We start from the raw sequence: 16,935 nt of genomic DNA, 5'->3' as shown, positions 1-16,935 counted from the left end.
CGAGTCAGTTGACTGTGGAAGTGGAGATCTGGAAAGGGCATCTGAGATGTACAGAAACTTTCCTGATGTGTAAATAATTGAAAAGTTGTACCTCATTAGTCTTAATCTAAAACGCAGTACACGTGGGGGCAAGTCATCCAAATTCTTTGTACTCAGTAAAGGTACCAATGGCTTATGATCTGTTTCCATACAAAATGATCTGCCCAGGAGATACATTGAAAACTTCTCAGCTGCCCAAGTTAAGGCAAGAGCCTCCTTCTCGATTTGTGCATATCGCTTCTCTGTATCCGACATAGTGCGGGAGGCGTACGCTATTGGCTGCCATTTACCATCATTCTCCTGAAGCAGAACTGACCCGACTCCATAGGACGAAGCATCAGCGGAGAGTTTGATGCTCCGTGCTGGATTGTAAAGAGCTAAAGTCGTCAAATATGATAACTTTTCTTTCATTGTAACAAAAGCTTGTTCTTGGCTTGGTCCCCACAGCCAGACATTCTTCTTGCTCAGCAAGGAATTAAGTGGATGTAAATAGTCGGCACAATTTGGAATAAATTTGGATAGCTGGTTAACCATTCCAGTGAATCTCCTCAATTCAGTTGTGTTCTGTGGAGCTGCCATCTGTATGATGGCTTCAGTCTTCGCTGGGTCTGCTCTAACTCCGTTCTGGTCAATAATGTGCCCCAAAAACTTCACTTGTGTTTTGGAAAATTCACACTTTTCACTATTAAGTGTCATGCCACACTCCTCAATACGTTTCAGCACTGCTTCAAGTCTTTCATCATGCTCACTTTGGCTTTTTCCATAGACTAACACATCGTCCATAAGGCACAACACCCCATCCAAGTCTTTCAGTAAAACATTCATCCGTTTCTGGAATAATTCAGGTGCACATGTAATTCCGAAAGGGAGCACATTAAACTGATACCTCCCATAGGGGGTTATAAATGTGGTGAGTGGACGTGATTCCTGGGCAAGTGGAATTTGCCAGAAACCCGAGTTTGCATCTAATTTTGTGAATATTCTTGCCCCTGAAAGTTGGGCTAGAGTTTCATCTACTGTTGGTAGTGGGTGAAATTCTCTCATCACGTTCTCGTTGAGCGGCTTCATATCAACACAAATCCTTACTTTACCCGATGACTTAGGGATCACCACCATTCCAGCACACCATTGTGACGGTCCATCAATTGGAGATATCACTGAGAGATTCCATCCGCTTAATTTCTCTCTCCACTTCTTTACGTAGTGAAATTGGAACACGCCTAGCTGTATGTAGGGCGTATGGTTTAGAATCTGGCTTCAAAGGTATCTTGTATTCTTTGCCTAGTGTGCCTAGACCTTGAAAGACTTTGGGATACGACTTAAAAACTGATTCTTTGGAAGAAGATATGTGCTGAACTCTTGCAATAAGGTTTAAGGCGGTAATTGCAGGAAGGCCCAACAAATTGATCTTTAAATCTTTCACTACAAACACATGTAACTTGCAGGAAGTGTTGAGGTATTGAAAACATCCTGTGAACTGCCCAACAGCTTTGAGGGGTGATTTTGTAGGGCCAAAGAGAGCTTTGGTTGGCCTTTTCAACTTGATATCAGAGAATTTTGAAAATGTAGTTTCAGAGATAACTGTTACTTCTGCCCCAGTGTCCAGCTTAAATTCCACATCTTTCTTGTTTAAACAAACGGTAGCAAACCATTGTGACTCCCCTTGTAACTCTACACTTCCCAGAAAGGTATCTTCATCTGAGTCATTGTTTTCTGTACTAGCAGTTACATGTGAGACACCTCTGGTGAAACAACATGAAGTGTAATGACCAGTCTTATTGCACTTCTTACAAATGCTGGCTCTTGCAGGGCACTGCTGTTTACCATGTCTGGGGCTTTTGCCACACCTGGAGCATTTTTGTGCTGACTGTAGTGATTCATTTCTTGTGGGGTAGCTGAAGGATCGTTGTCTGGGAGAGATTACATTCTTTGAGGTCAAGGTGTCAATTGTTTCATGTTCAACAGTAAGATCATTCTGTTGGGCGGTGCCTCTTACCACAGGTTGCTGTTTACGCACTGCTTCACTATGCCGAGCCATCGAAAGGGCTTTATCGAGCGTCAACTCAGAATCTAACTGCATCTTCTCTGATAAAGAAGCGTCAAGCAAGCCTACTACCAGTCTGTCTCTAACCATCTCATCACGCAGTTGCCCATAACCACAGTGCTCAACCAAACTGAATAGATCTGTTATGAAACTGTCCACTGATTCATCTTTCAACTGTTTGCGCGAGTTAAATCTGGCTCGTTCGAATATAACATTTCGTCGTTTCACAAAATAGCCATCGAACTTCGCTTTAACTGTTGAGTATTTCTTTTCCTCCTCGTCACTTAGTCCAAATGAAGACAAAAGATCATCTGCTTATCTCCCATCGTGTAAATCAGAGTGTTTACTTGACTTTTTTCTGCTTTGTCTTGAAGACCGGATGCTTGGCGGAATCGCTCAAATCTTCTTATCCACTTCGGCCAACTGTCGGGCTGAGAAAAGTCAAATGCCTCTGGCGGCGACACTTGGAACGTAGCCATGTCACTGTAACTGGTGAGTCGAGCGAACTAACACTTCTGACACCATGTACTATTAGGCATTATTAGAATGAATCATTGTACACGCATGCGTACATATATATATAGCAGTACATTACATAATCACAATCAATCATTACATTACACTACAATATTGAACTCTCACATGCAGCTAGCTGTGAAAGTAGCTATAGTGAAGTGTTTTACTTACAGAGACTGACAGGGGCGTAGGGAGGGGGTTCCAAGGGGTTCAGGAACTCCCTGTAAAATTTAGGCTTCTGCAAGCAGGACCCTAACACGCTATTTAGTGTGGCAGGACAAAATGAATGAGTAATAGAGTGTATGGCACAGCACAACAATTGGTAAAGCTGATCTCAGGGAAAGACTTACAGAGGTAACATGAGCCCTCTTCAAAACTTGTTAAAAAGATCGATATACTCTAATAAAGCAGTCAGGTATATACTCTAATAGAGCAGTCAGGTATACTCTAATAGAACATGCATTGTTTAAAGATAATAGAACTCCAGTAATTTATTACTTGTACTTATGCAAAATGAATTGATGCTATGCATATTTGTATAGTTATAATGTTTTGATTTTAAGTCATGACATTTGTATCGTAAGTTATTGATTATTAATAATTAGTAATTGTAACATACGTATTGTAACTTACTGTTAATTGTAACACATGCACTATAACTTTGACTGTTTGTAATTAGTAGCTGTACATGTGTACTGTAACTTACTGTTTATAATTAGTGATTGTAACACACATACTATAATTTAATTAGTAATTGTAGCATACGCACTATAGCTAACTTTTTTATGTAACACACACATAGTGTAACTTTTTGTTCACAATTAGTAATTATAACATACATACTCTTATTGAGTGTAACATGCATGCGCTGCACTATTGTTGATTTTGCATCCTAGGCAAACCAGCTGGGCTGTCTGCCTAGTAATTAATAATAAAGAAAATTATGGTTCCTATACCAGTGAGATAACTATCATTTACAGATTACTATATGTGTCTCTATGTGTTATGCTCATTATGCTGTCTGTTTCCACTAGGTTATAGCTTTATCTAATGCTAGCTTCACCCCAGTGGCACTTGTATGCAATTATAATTAATCAGTGGCAGATCTAGAATTTTAAAAGGGGGTTTCTGAAAGTTGATATTGCTGAATAAGGCTTCTGATAACATTTCTCCAGAAAATTTAGACATTTTAGAAACTCTGAGATCAGATTTTAGGCTACTTTTGGTTAGAAATTACAATAAATCAAATGTTTTAAATAGAAAATACTATAACTAAATATAGGCATGGATTTTTTCTCCTTTCTCCAACTTTTCAAACACAGCCAAAGTCTTTGAGCAGGCTGTAGGACCAGGTGTCCTACAGACCTTCAGCACTTGTGCTGTAAAGCATTAATAAATAGGGACTATATAAGCTGTAGCTTTGATTGCTCTATTAGAGTAGTTACTTGATTGCTCTATTAGAGTATCTCGATCGTTTTCAATGCAGTGGGAGATGAAAAGTGAAGTGTTGCTGAGGGTTTAATACCTATAAATGTGACCCAGTCTGAGAAAACCGGTCTTATCGCCCATGTCAGCAGATTCGATTTTTCACCCAGGACACAAAGCTACATGAATAAATTATCTAATTCCACAATCAAAATCAGCTAGACTTGAGTGGTCTGGTTTTGCTGGCTGCTTTTCCTCAGCCCAGTGGCGATCCGTACGTGTGGTGTGGGGCCTTAATGGAGCTCTGATCAGCCTGGGGATGACTGTATGTGGCTGTACAGCTCTGTGGTGTTGAATAAGTACCTCTGCTGTGAATTTCCTTTCATTTTAGCCAGTTTTGAGACCTCAATGGCCCAAACTTGGCCTAATTCATCCCTTGGCCTTCCTTTTCAATTTTCCCGCCTTCCAGAGCGCCCGCCTCCCACCCAATTTGCAGCTCGCCTGATACAGTCAACCTTGGTTTAAATACTATCTAAAATGGCGGAAAACGTAGTTGTTCGCTACTTGCACAGTGGATGCGCTGGGAGGTAAGGAATTGGTGTAAAACGTTTGAAAATTTGATACACATAGCTTCAACCATTGGCGAGCTACAACACACCAAATACTTAAAACCAGCGTTTCTCGATACTTTTAAATAGGCGATAAGCCCGATTTTCCCAGACTGGGTAACAAATGGTGTTAGCTAAGAGCAAATGAATGCATGCTACTGAAATACAGTGGTATAGCTAACTTATATATATATATTATGTTGTTTGTTATGACAAATTGTTAATACAACAATGTTTATGCATTTGAGCTAAATTTAAAGGGGGGTTTCTGTCGAAACCCCAGAAACCCATCTAGATCCACCACTGTGTACTATTTGCATAAAATATAGCAATTTGCTTAGTTTTGGTTCAAGTCTCTCAGCAGCTGGGGGCTGCGCCCCCAGACCCCTGCTTCTGGTAACTCAATACTGCTGTTGGAACCTCCCTTCAAAAACTCCTGGCTACGCCCCTGGAGGCAGAGAAACCGGCGAAGCTAGGACAACGGCGAAACGTATTCACACTGAATACCGACCTAGCTAATAACTTACTGTAGAACCTCTGTGTTGTAGTATACCGTAGAATTACGACAATACAGAGGTCATGAAGTTTCTTGACTGGTACAGTGTTAAAATGAAGGGTAACTACAACTCTTAAAGTGTTCCCATAATAGGGAGGATTTAACATCTCTTGAGAGTAACCATTACTCTAAAGGAGTAACTGATGGTAGGGTCCGCAATCCGAAAAATCAACTTCTACAAATCAATCCCCCTACCATGGTGGGATGTTCATTGTAGTATCCCATTGCTTGATCCACCATGAAACCGGAGGCACGATTGTTGTCTTCACAGAAATATCATTTTCAGTATCTCACAAGATGCAAGATTTATTTTTAAAATTTCGTGCTCCACACAAAGGACCGGATGAAACTTGCCACTTAACCACATTGTATCCAGAGTTGTTGTAGTTGAAAACTACGCACAGAAATAAGTAAATGATTTGCTGGGTGCCCGGCACAGGGTTGCTTTCTTTGAAAAAACAGACAAAGAAATACGAAGTTTCGAATTCAAACTGCCCTACCACCCAGGGCAAGAGAAGCCAACTATTCCTCATAGTGTTTCGATACGGTTGGGTGCATAGTCCGTCTATGCTGTTAGTTTGGAAAAGATCTGAGACTTCTCACCATCTGGGTGACGAGCGTCAAAATTTTCTGCAGCATCAAAGAATTGTGTCGCGCTTTCTAACCATTTCCAGCGCTTCTGCAGCCTCAACAATCATCAATTATAGACTAAAACTATGGCAAAAGATGTCCCTGAACGTCTGATAATAGCGGTTGTCAATTATTGCTTCATCCACAGCTTCCACGTCTCGCTCTAAGCTATGCATCAAGGGAGGCAGTAAAATCGTCCAAAATTGAGTTCACCTCTCACGCTCCACAGCAGCTTCAAATCTTCACTAGATCACCCTACATCACCATTATGCTGCAAAACATCCCAAAACAAACCGAAAAATGCACAAAATCTTTCATTTTTGATTCGAGCTGGGTGGAGCTCCTGGTGAGCTACTGGTATACTGCATCCTATGAAATCACAGAAATACCAACTACTACTACTACCAAACGTTTTGAACCATCTTTTATCATCATTCTAATCAAAATTAAGTGACCAGTGTGGCATCAGAAGTACTGGAAAGCACTTTGGTACCATTGAGAGAATCCCTTGAAATGATGCACGAAAATTTTGACGTTCTTCACCCAGATGGTGAGAAGTCTCAGATCCTTTCCAGACTAACAGCATAGACAGACTATGCATCCAACCTTATCACATCACTATGAGGAAGAGTTGGCTTTTCTTATCTTGGCTGGTAGGGCAGTTTGAATTTGAAAATTAGTATTTTGTTTTCTGCTTTTTGAGAGAAAGCAACCCTGTGCCGGTGTCACAGTGATATATGTTTCCCCGGGTAACGTGTTCCCCGCACACATATCCCTAGGGATCCGTGTTTCTCCGCACACATATCACTAGGGATCCGTGTTTCCCACCAAAAGCTGTCAGTGATATGTGTTTCCCGTAGCGATTTTTTAATATTTCACCGCACACACATATCCCTAGGGATTCGTGTTTCCCTGCACATATATCACCAGGGATCCGTGTTTCCCACTAAGATATAGCCATCGTGCAGTAACTCCAAGGTCCTATGGCTAGTTAATGGAAAAGTTTGGGTAGGTACAGACAACCAACTACATGATGCACCCCTCTCACAATTGCACAACACTGAATAGGTGCATGTTAGAATAATAATGTTGAAAGTGGAAAATTTTGAAAGTTGAACAATACAAGATTGAATCTTAGAGCATTTTCAATGGAAATTGTGTACCTGAATTAAGTATTGCCATACATATTAACTACACAAGTGGATGAATGTAGCCCTTTAAACAGACCAATGCACTTCATTGTATGTATAGGTGCAGGCAGATTTGGAAAAATTTCATAACAGAACCAACTACATGTTTCCAATGAATGTTCTATTAAAGTAATTAGCTGACTGCTCTATTAGAGTATCTCGATCTTGTACACCTCCAATACTGATCCGGGTCCTTGCTGCATAAACTTTATAGCATAAATCCACTGATAATACCTTGGAAAGATGTTTATAAGGTGGTTTTATGAGTATTTGTATTATTAGTGATCATAATTATAATTTAGCTAATATGTTAAGACAAAATTTCATTATAATTCTCAGCATCATATAAGTTGATCAAGTAAAGCCTAAATATGAAGGCTGAAGCCACCCCCCCCCCCTGCATCCGCCCCTGCTTGATATGGTTAGGTTTCCAAATCACTGAACAGGACATAACTTGCGATCTCACTAAGGAAATATACAAAGTTCTCTTGGCTGTCACTGTTTGATGCTTGCTAAAGCTGAGATGGAGCAGTCCTAGCATTCTGTAGGTCTTAGGGATTACGTTTTTGTAGTGTTGATCCCAAGATAGGTCTGATGATATTATAATACTGAGATTTTTATGTGAACTATTTGTTAAAACCTGTGTGTCACTGAGCTATTTTGTAATTAGTGATGACTTTTGCATTAATATAGGTGGACACTCTTTTTTGGATTAAAGAACATATTATATCTCGTACTCCACAAAGTTGCTGAGTCTAAATCATTTTGAAACAGTGAAATATCTCCAGGACTACAAACAGTATTATAAATCTTGGTGTCGTCAATGAATAGTAAAGTTTTACTGATGGTAACACAAGATGGTAAATCATTCATGTAAATAATGAAGAGTAGGGGTCCCAAAATACTCCCTTGGGGAACCCCAGATAGAACCGGCAAGGGGGTAAATAATGACTGACTGCATGCCAAAGCTGTATAGCTACATTGATTAGTTATACATAGCTGCAATCACATGATTTACTCTATATAGCTAGAGATAGTATTTAATTGTATACATGTACTTGTAGCTACGTACTGTTTTATTAAACTGATGCTATAGCTACATAGCCAAATCACAGCACAGTTTAGCAGTTATAGTTGAATGCCATGGCTTGATTTCCTCCAGCAACATGTATAATTATAGTATTAGTTGTACGGATTATTAAAAGTGCATGCGCGCCTATGCTAACACTATACGTACGTTGCATGCACATGACTTTATAAAGGGGAAACATATTACCCGGGGAAACACATATCACTGTGACTTGTAGGTCGCTAGCGAGTTAGTGATATGTGTGCGGGGAAACACGGATCCCTAGGGATATGTGTGCGGGAAACACGTTACCCGGGGAAACATATATCACTGTGACACCGGTAACCCAGTGAATCATTTGCGTATTACTGTGCGTACTTTTTAACTACATTAACTCTAGATAATATCTAGCTAAGCAGCAGGTTCTATCCTGTTGTTTGTGTGGAGCACGAAATTTAAAAAATAATTTTTGCATCTCACGAAATACTAAAATCGATAGTTCTGTGAAGACAACAATCGTGCCTCCGGTTTCATGGTGGATCTAGCAATGGGATACTACAATGAACATCCCACAATGGTAGGGGGATTGATTTGTGAAAGTTGATTTTTCGGATTGCGGACCCTACTGATGGTCTGAAGGTACTCTTCAAAGTCGAGGGGTAGGTAACGACCTGAAATTTCGTAGATAACCTCCGAAATTATTTCTGAAAGATGAAATATCGCCTGAAATTTGTGCAGTTTGAAAGATGAATTTGACGATTGAAAAGATGTAACGAAAATTTACGGAGTCTAAAGTTAGGGATTTATTAATTTTAAAATTACTGAATTTTACGGAGATATTTGAACTGAAATTTATTTTGAAAGATGAAATAAGGGCAGTTATATTTCTGAAAGATGAAATATGGGCAGTCATATTTGACATTTCGTAGACGATTTTGGCTCGTTACCTACCCCTTGTTCAGAGTAATGGTTATTCTCTTCAGAGTATTGGTTACTCTCCAGGAGTGTTAAATCCTCCCTACACTGGGAGCTCTTTAGAGTGGTGGTTACTCTTCATTTTTAACAGTAATTACGCATGCGCAACTGATATAGCCAACCAAATTACTTTTATAGAGGTTTTCAAGTTAGTTAATTGTCAACAAATAAATTATATATAACAACGAATAGCTGTAAATTCGTAAACGAATTACTGTGATTCTACAGTAATTCGTTGCACATCCGCGGACAACCGACTTGAAAACTTCTGTAACAGGATTTTCAACACTTCTTGAAATTTCGTGCGAAATACGTAGTGTGAATGCGTACGTATGCGTGTTTTTACAAGCCATTTATCTAGTGGTGGTAGATACCCATATATTGCCTTAGACTGCTGTACACTCGACAACGGCTTATTTAACTTCGAGAATAGCCAAATATGGCAAACACGCACGCGCAGCCTCACTATGCACTTCGCTTGAAATTGCAAAACGTATTGAAATCCCTGTACTCTTTGTAGAATTCAAACATGCATTAAAAATTCATTAGCTATTCCCTGTACTAGGGCAAAGAAATTGGTATCAAGCAACCTCAAAATCTCTGTACCTTAGTTTCTAATGGTAGGCATTCCAGTATCCGAGATTTTTTAATAAAAAAATTCTCCGTATATTCCCCAATAGAACCCTGGCACAAAATGACAACTCGTGTTTAACTTGGGATTGCTCCATCGTCTGAGCTCCAATGAGGATGAAAATTACTGTGGGATTTTTCCACACGCTGACCATCACGAAAATCTTAGTTTTATCGTGCGCGTTACATATAAGTAAGTTTTGTGTTGTTTTGTAATCTTTTCAAGCATTGTAATGTATGTAGAATACTTTAAAACTGTAAAAAAACGTACTGTCGGGTGGAAGCTAGTCACTGGTGCTTACTTTAAAGTGCGTAGTTACTTCACTCGGGTTAGCGATTTTCAGCTCCAGAGCAATTTTCTGATGGCTGTATCATCAGCTCAAAAGTATAAACCACTTCAAAGTCGGCATAACAATGCCATAATTGAAACCACAACTCCACCTTAAGTATTGTTGCATCATTGTGGCACCTCCACTTTAGTTGTTTACCTTTATAAGTTAACTTAAGCTTGATGTTTTTACTTACTTGAGATAGCCACTTGCCTATGGGTATACACCATTGTATTGAGAAGTGTGCAATAGGTGAAACATATTTGCTCACCACAAAGCATACAAAGATCGCTGAGATCCAATGAGACCTGAAGTTACTCTCATTACATGTACAAACTTGCAGCTAGAAGCAACTGCAGTTTCAAGATAGTCCAGATTGCTAGATGGCTTCCTGATTCAATTGTGCCATTTTTCCCTGTAAAATGTATGGGGAGCCCTGGAGAAAAAATATACCTTTTTTCAGTTTTTAAGCACTGTGCATGCCAAAGTAGCTAATTCCAACCCAACAAACTATATATTTCTGAGATCGGCAATCAATACTCTATCTATTGAGCATATAAAAAGTCCATTTTTCCAAAATTTAAAAATTGGGCTGGAATGCCTACTAATGGACCTTATCTTCTATGACATCAAAATTGACAAAATGGTCGTGTTTAGACTGGGCACTTCGTATGTAATCACTAAAAAGAGCTTTGTTTTCAGTTTTCACGACATGGAACTATTGGATAATAAAGAGGCTAGATAGCGTGATGTGGAGATGCGAAAAGTCCACCAGACGAAACCAGACTCAAGTTTGGTATCGACGAAAAACCACGCGCATTTGTATTGTAATTACTCATGTATGTCTCACCTTGCCCCTTGCTGCAGTATGTAAACGTTAACAGCGAACCGCCATCTTTCCCAATACCCTATGTACAAAAGTATCCACACTATCGGCCGCCATTTTGTGTTTTTACGTCATATTAGAGAGTTCAGCTACAAGCAAAACACCCTGTATCAAACATGCATTAAAAATACAGGGTTTAACTCTTTTACGTCTAAACTTAGCCTGTGCAGAGTAGGACTATTGTCACTATCAAATGACACACATACATCAACACTTGTTGGTGGAGGTGGTGGCACTATAGAAAGCAATGAATTAGCAACTTACAGTAAAAATATCAGTTACACTTACTGATGTTTCAGTATAATACACCGATGTTTATGGTAAGAGATCTTTGTGCTATGACATTCATGGAAACTACATAAATCTAAGTTGAGGATTGCTACTTTTATGTTTAGTATATTTATCATCTTTTGATTCCCTCAACCTTGTTTGTATGGAATCGACACAATTTGACAAGCTAAGCCTATGCAGGTTAGGGAGTACTTAATACATTAATACATAATATAACCTCTCATTCATATAGATTATTCTTTAACTACTGTCTACTGTATTTATGTATGCCTTGTTATGCAAATTTGGGATGACACAGTATATACGTAAAGATTTCCACATTGTAAATTGCCACCAAACTACACAGTGTGTTTATAGCTTTCAGCCATGTACTACAGCAATTGTTCTTAACACCATGCTTTTTTTGCTAATGCTGGTGGTAGTGGCTAGGGACTCCCAGCTAATTATACAGTAGCTTGTTTAAAGAGGTAATTATTTAGTCTAACCCCGGTCATTTTTAATGATATTGTTGTCCAAAAACCTTACAAATAATTCAACCACATTAGCTATATTATTTCCATAGTGGATAGCTATAGCTATATTGTTCATGCATGCAAGATGATTCTATCAGTTTGGATTTGCTGTTCACAACCACATAGCTAGACCTCCAATAAAATTTCAAATGTGTAAACATTAACACCCTGGTGTGGTTGTGTTTTAACAATAGATGTTCAACAGAAGATGAGTTATGTAACAGTAAGTAAACAATAAAAACACAACCCTAATATTATGGTTTCAGTTTTACTAAATGGAACATGCAACTATATAAAGTAACATTGAAATTAATGTAATCTCCTCTGTTTTCCTGCATGTCAGGACACCCCATCCCCATGCATTGTACCAATATTTACAAGCAATTTACAAGCAATTTACAAGCAATTTACAAGCCTTCAGTTGCAGTAAATTGCATATGAAGGAAAAAGGAAAATCGACAATTTGCAATAACTCTCTAGTGGTAGTTCATTACAATTTCAACATTGTAGCTAATAAATGCCACCATCAGCATGCACTTTTTCATAGTAATTATATAGTCTAACTCAGGGGTCTAACTATATTAATGAAAATGATTGCTATAGCTCAATAACACTCTCTGGAAAAAAATATTGTCAAAGCAACACTTTCATGTATAGAAACAAAGCTCTGGTGCCTTTTGCAGCGGGAATGCAGTAGCTAGTTAGCTACTGTAGCTACTTTACAGTTTTTAAATAATCCGCCTCTTTACACAACAATACTTTAAACAGGCTGTAGGACCAGGTGTCCTACAGACCTTCAGCACTTGTGCTGTAAAGCCTTAATAAAAGTAAAAAAAATTAAAATTAAAAAAACCACGTAACTTCAGTACGTCTATATACTTCCTAATTAAAACTTAGCTGTAATTCCGGCAGTATAGCTAGTGTTGGTAGCTATATAATACAGTTCTAGCCACTTATATAATAATACATATATACACAGTAGTATTTATACCTCCTCAACTTACGGATTGGTGTTTGTGAGTGTGACATGGCACTGATGCTCAGCATGATCAATGTTAATGATTCCAGACTGTAACGCTTGTTATCCATGGTCACTCTTGTGGTTTCGGACACGAAGGTGCAGCTATAATACTAGTCTCTGAGCTGTCCCTGACTATAGCTATGTCATGGAACAGTTTATGCAGCTACAGCCAACTGGTAACTGGTATTAACTAATAATTGGATTGCAGTATAGTAGCTTAGTAAAAGCTCGACAAGTAGCTATAGCTAGCTATGTTGGAGGTTTTTGTCTCCGGCTCTGCACGTTGGAGGTGCACGAACGGCTGAATTTAGGTTGGTCAGTCAAATAACCTCCGCGCAATGTTATGCATTATAATTATACTAAATTAAATGCACGGATCATGTCGGATGACGTCATGTGGTCAAGTTTTCAACGCCATCGTGTAGCTATGTGTATGGCTTCCTAGGGTAACTACGGTTACCATTGAGAGCCCTCCGCCTTATAAGCTACGCGCATGCATACATGCTTATAACTTCATTGATTTATTTATTTATTTTACAAAAATGTGCAGCCTCAGTTTGAGGATTAACGCACATAATAATTATTATGAAACATGCATACAAAATTGCTAAGCATCGAAATATTCTAATAGAACAGTCAACTACTCTAATAGAACATCCATCATTAATTTTTTTAAACTATAAAGAGCAAAGACAAACTCCTAGATCCCTTGAACTTCAAACTTTGAACTGAAACTATACTGCAGCATTTGTGCTGTGCCCATTTATGTTGTGCTCTTGCAATGAAAGCTAGTAGTTACCACTGCTAGAAAATAATGATTTCACTTTGCTAAAGTGGTTCACAATGCTTATTCAATAAGGTTCAGTCAATATTATTGTCAAATTCGATCTCAGAAAGCTAAATTTACAAAATATTTCTGTAAGGGCATGCCCCTAGATGCCCTAGATGCTCCTCATGCTGAGAGTGCTTCTCACACTGTAGTACTAGTTGCATCAACCATTTGCCACATTTTCTAGCCCCCATTATAGATGCTCCTAACTTAGCACCCCCTGGAAAATCCGAGACTCACCCCTGAACTGTCCATTTCCTATGATTCCTACTAAAGAAAAAATATTCAGAAGCACAAATTGAAGTTCTGTCCATGTCATTAATAAAGGTTTTAACAGTGGTTGTAGACAGTAATTGACCTGGCTGTATGAAAACTAGCAATGGAATGCGACTGAAAATGACCCAGGACACCCTGATCTCATTAATGAGTAACAATGCAAAATATTCATATGATTTAGCTCAGCTAATAATAATATATATTCTGGTTTATTCTAAGTTTTGTGATTTCTATTGTGGAGGATTCTGTTGTAAATAACAATGTCTGTTTGATAGGTGACCAAAATTGATAAAGGAATAGTTTCTTGAGGAGATTCATTGGAATGCAAACCTTGTAAACTGGCATAAACATTGAGGTCTTCACAGCCAGACAGAAGGGCTTTCAGCTTGATTGCTAGCATATGCAAGAATTGGTTGTGTTGGTAAGTGTACCTCTGTTGAGTTAATACCACTAGACAATTTCCCAGAATATGAGCAGTGGTTGGCCATTTTAAATTGCACAAAGTACACTTAGCATCAGACTGGATGTGCCAGCAATGCAGTTTGACTGCAGTGGGCAATGTATCTGACAAAGCCCTCAACAAATTTAAAAAGAAAACTGCCCAGGGTGAACTGAACCAATAATTTATTCTAAGTTCTACAAAAAGTCCCCAATATGGCTGAATCCAAAAACCAGTGAGGTGATTGGGATAAGTCTCACAATCTAAAACAAAAGTCTTTGATAACTGGTCTTTGGCCCTTTTATACAAGGATCAAACTGATGGCATAACAGAGGGTTAATCTTGTGCAGCAAAGAGAATAGAATAGTCTTGATTCTGAAACTGTAGAAGATCATTTCCAATTTGAACAGTGAATTTGAAAAAAAAAATTTCATTGGCTATTTACTGCACTTGCACTGAAAACCAACTCAAAAACTTCTGCATTGAACTAATGACTTAGAAGCACACATACACGTATAGCATTACAACAATACTTAACATACTGTGGTAACAACAGCTAATGCCTGGCCTGAAATGTGGTTGATATGCACTATAATTGCCTGTAACAAATTTTAGAGGTTACAACTGGGAACAAAGCTGTTATTTACAGTATTTAGATATTTATAATGACAATTAAGTTACTTTCTCAATTGTTCCAATCTGGGATTGACCTTGGCAGAAATGAATATTGGTATCGATTTGTTCTTGCATATACAGTTGCATGATAAATTAGAGTATGCATCCTCATTTTGGGGCCCTCACCTGTCAAAATACATACACCCAATTGTTAGAGTATTGCTATTAGATGAGTCAAATTTAATAAATATTATAACTGGGAGAATTGTGTATCACACAAGCTTTCTGAGCTTCCATGGCCAACATTATCTTCTCACAGACAGATTTCAAGACTTACAATCATGTACAAAAATTTACACTATTCAGCTTCAGAATTGTAGTAACAGCTAGCTACTGTAGCTACCTATAGATATCATCTTGTCAGTATAAGTATTCTCACTATTTTATTAGTTTAACCTAACAATGTATAGCAAGAGGAGAGCCTTGTAACCCTTGTAGCCCTTGTAACATCTTTACTCTGTAACATGTATAAAAGGTAGAGAAAAATACATCATTGCCCATGCTCAGAGACATATTTAGGGGGTACTGAACCTTGGGAAGTGGGTTTTACTATGATAACATTTAATATAGTTATATATCAAATGGATCATGGCACTACCTCATTGTGCTAATTTTATATTATTATGGTGTCCACTTTTTATTATGGCACCACATATATAACTAAAACAAAAGGAATAATATACTAATAAAGCTTCAACTATATATGTGACTGGATCTTGGAAAACCTACCTTTTGGACACAAGCAAACTTTTGGGATAACTTGAATGACAATTTCAACAATATTTTTGCACATTTGGATAAAGCAACTATTAAACCTTCTTGCTGTGAAGTTTTACAACCAAATTTTCTTTTTTTCTAGGAGATATGGATGATTATATCAGACCACGTAGTAATTTCACAGGTGTGGGACACCAAATAACTTACAAATTGGGTGATTGCTGAAACTAAGTCTTAGACAATGATACATGCCATTTAATTGCAGAAAAGCACCAAGAATTCTTCATTAAACTATCAGAAATCTCTTTTAAAATATTTTAGATGGTATGAATGAAATTAAAGTGATTTGTCACCCTTAAGCACTCACAGAACTCAATGCATTACCATAAAAGTTAGTTTGTAATGTACTTACAGGACAGAAAATCGGCCATATCTCAGGAATGCTTAACGATATCAAGCTAAAATTTTAACGCAGGATGGATAAACACCCAGTACCTCATGTAAGCCATAAAATAGAAAATTGATCAATGTGCCAAAAAGGTAGGTTTTCCAAGATCAAGTCACATATTACATAAAGTGCTAAGAATAGTTTGTACTCAATAAATTAATTATGTGCTATATGAATACCATCTTAACATCAGAACATGGATTATTAAAGCATTACAACAGTTGTAACTAAAATCTCCTACTGTTTTCCTACATGCACTGATTGGTAGCTATGATTAATGGTTTAGATCAAAAAATTTAATGCAACTTTAATTTATTTGTAGAGGAGATTATGCCAATCATGTCTGAAAAACTGCTTATTTTTCCAGCATTTCGCTTGGTATATACTTTTGACTTACAGACTAATACCAGAAATAATGCTAAGTAAACTCAAGTCTAATTAGCAGAATCAAGACACACGGTAGTGTGTCGTGCGGCCCAAGAAGCCGGCGCGCCACACCGTGAGTATATTGACAGGAAGAACGAAAACGTCATTTTCACACCTTTGTATCTCGGTGATCACTTATCTGATTGGAACCAAATTTGCTACACAGTTGCCCGCCAGCCAAGGGAGTCTACATTCCAAATTTGAAGGAAATCGCTCCAGCCATTTCCGAGATACGAGCTGCCAAAGTTTCGTTTTTTTTTTCTTCGTTTTTTTTTCTTCTTCTTCGTCTTTTCGCACACTTGCAAAAAGTGCTATAACAAGCAAACGCGTACTCCGATCGCCTTGAAATTTAGCACACAGAAAGGGAGTCCAAAGGCGAATTCTAGCATCAAATGTGGTACAAA

At 38.1% G+C, this 16,935-nt stretch overlaps 1 protein-coding gene across 1 annotated transcript in view; it reads right to left on the bottom strand.

The window, feature by feature from the left end:
• Window positions 1-13,043, bottom strand: part of LOC136261908 (uncharacterized) — a 40,214-nt gene extending 27,171 nt beyond the window's left edge. The window contains exons 1-2 of the mRNA XM_066056006.1: window positions 12,705-13,043; window positions 11,114-11,132 (exon numbers count right to left, since the gene is read on the bottom strand). Coding sequence (XP_065912078.1) covers window positions 11,114-11,132; window positions 12,705-12,789 — 104 coding nt within the window. The 5' untranslated portion in view covers window positions 12,790-13,043. The remainder of the gene's footprint in view (window positions 1-11,113; window positions 11,133-12,704) is intronic.
• Window positions 13,044-16,935: the final 3,892 nt, after the last annotated feature.

Source organism: Dysidea avara, chromosome 1, assembly GCF_963678975.1.
Source record: "Dysidea avara chromosome 1, odDysAvar1.4, whole genome shotgun sequence".
Lineage (NCBI taxonomy): Eukaryota > Metazoa > Porifera > Demospongiae > Dictyoceratida > Dysideidae > Dysidea > Dysidea avara.
The sequence above is the reverse complement of the archived record's forward strand: the minus strand, read 5'-3'. Positions and strand labels throughout refer to the sequence as shown.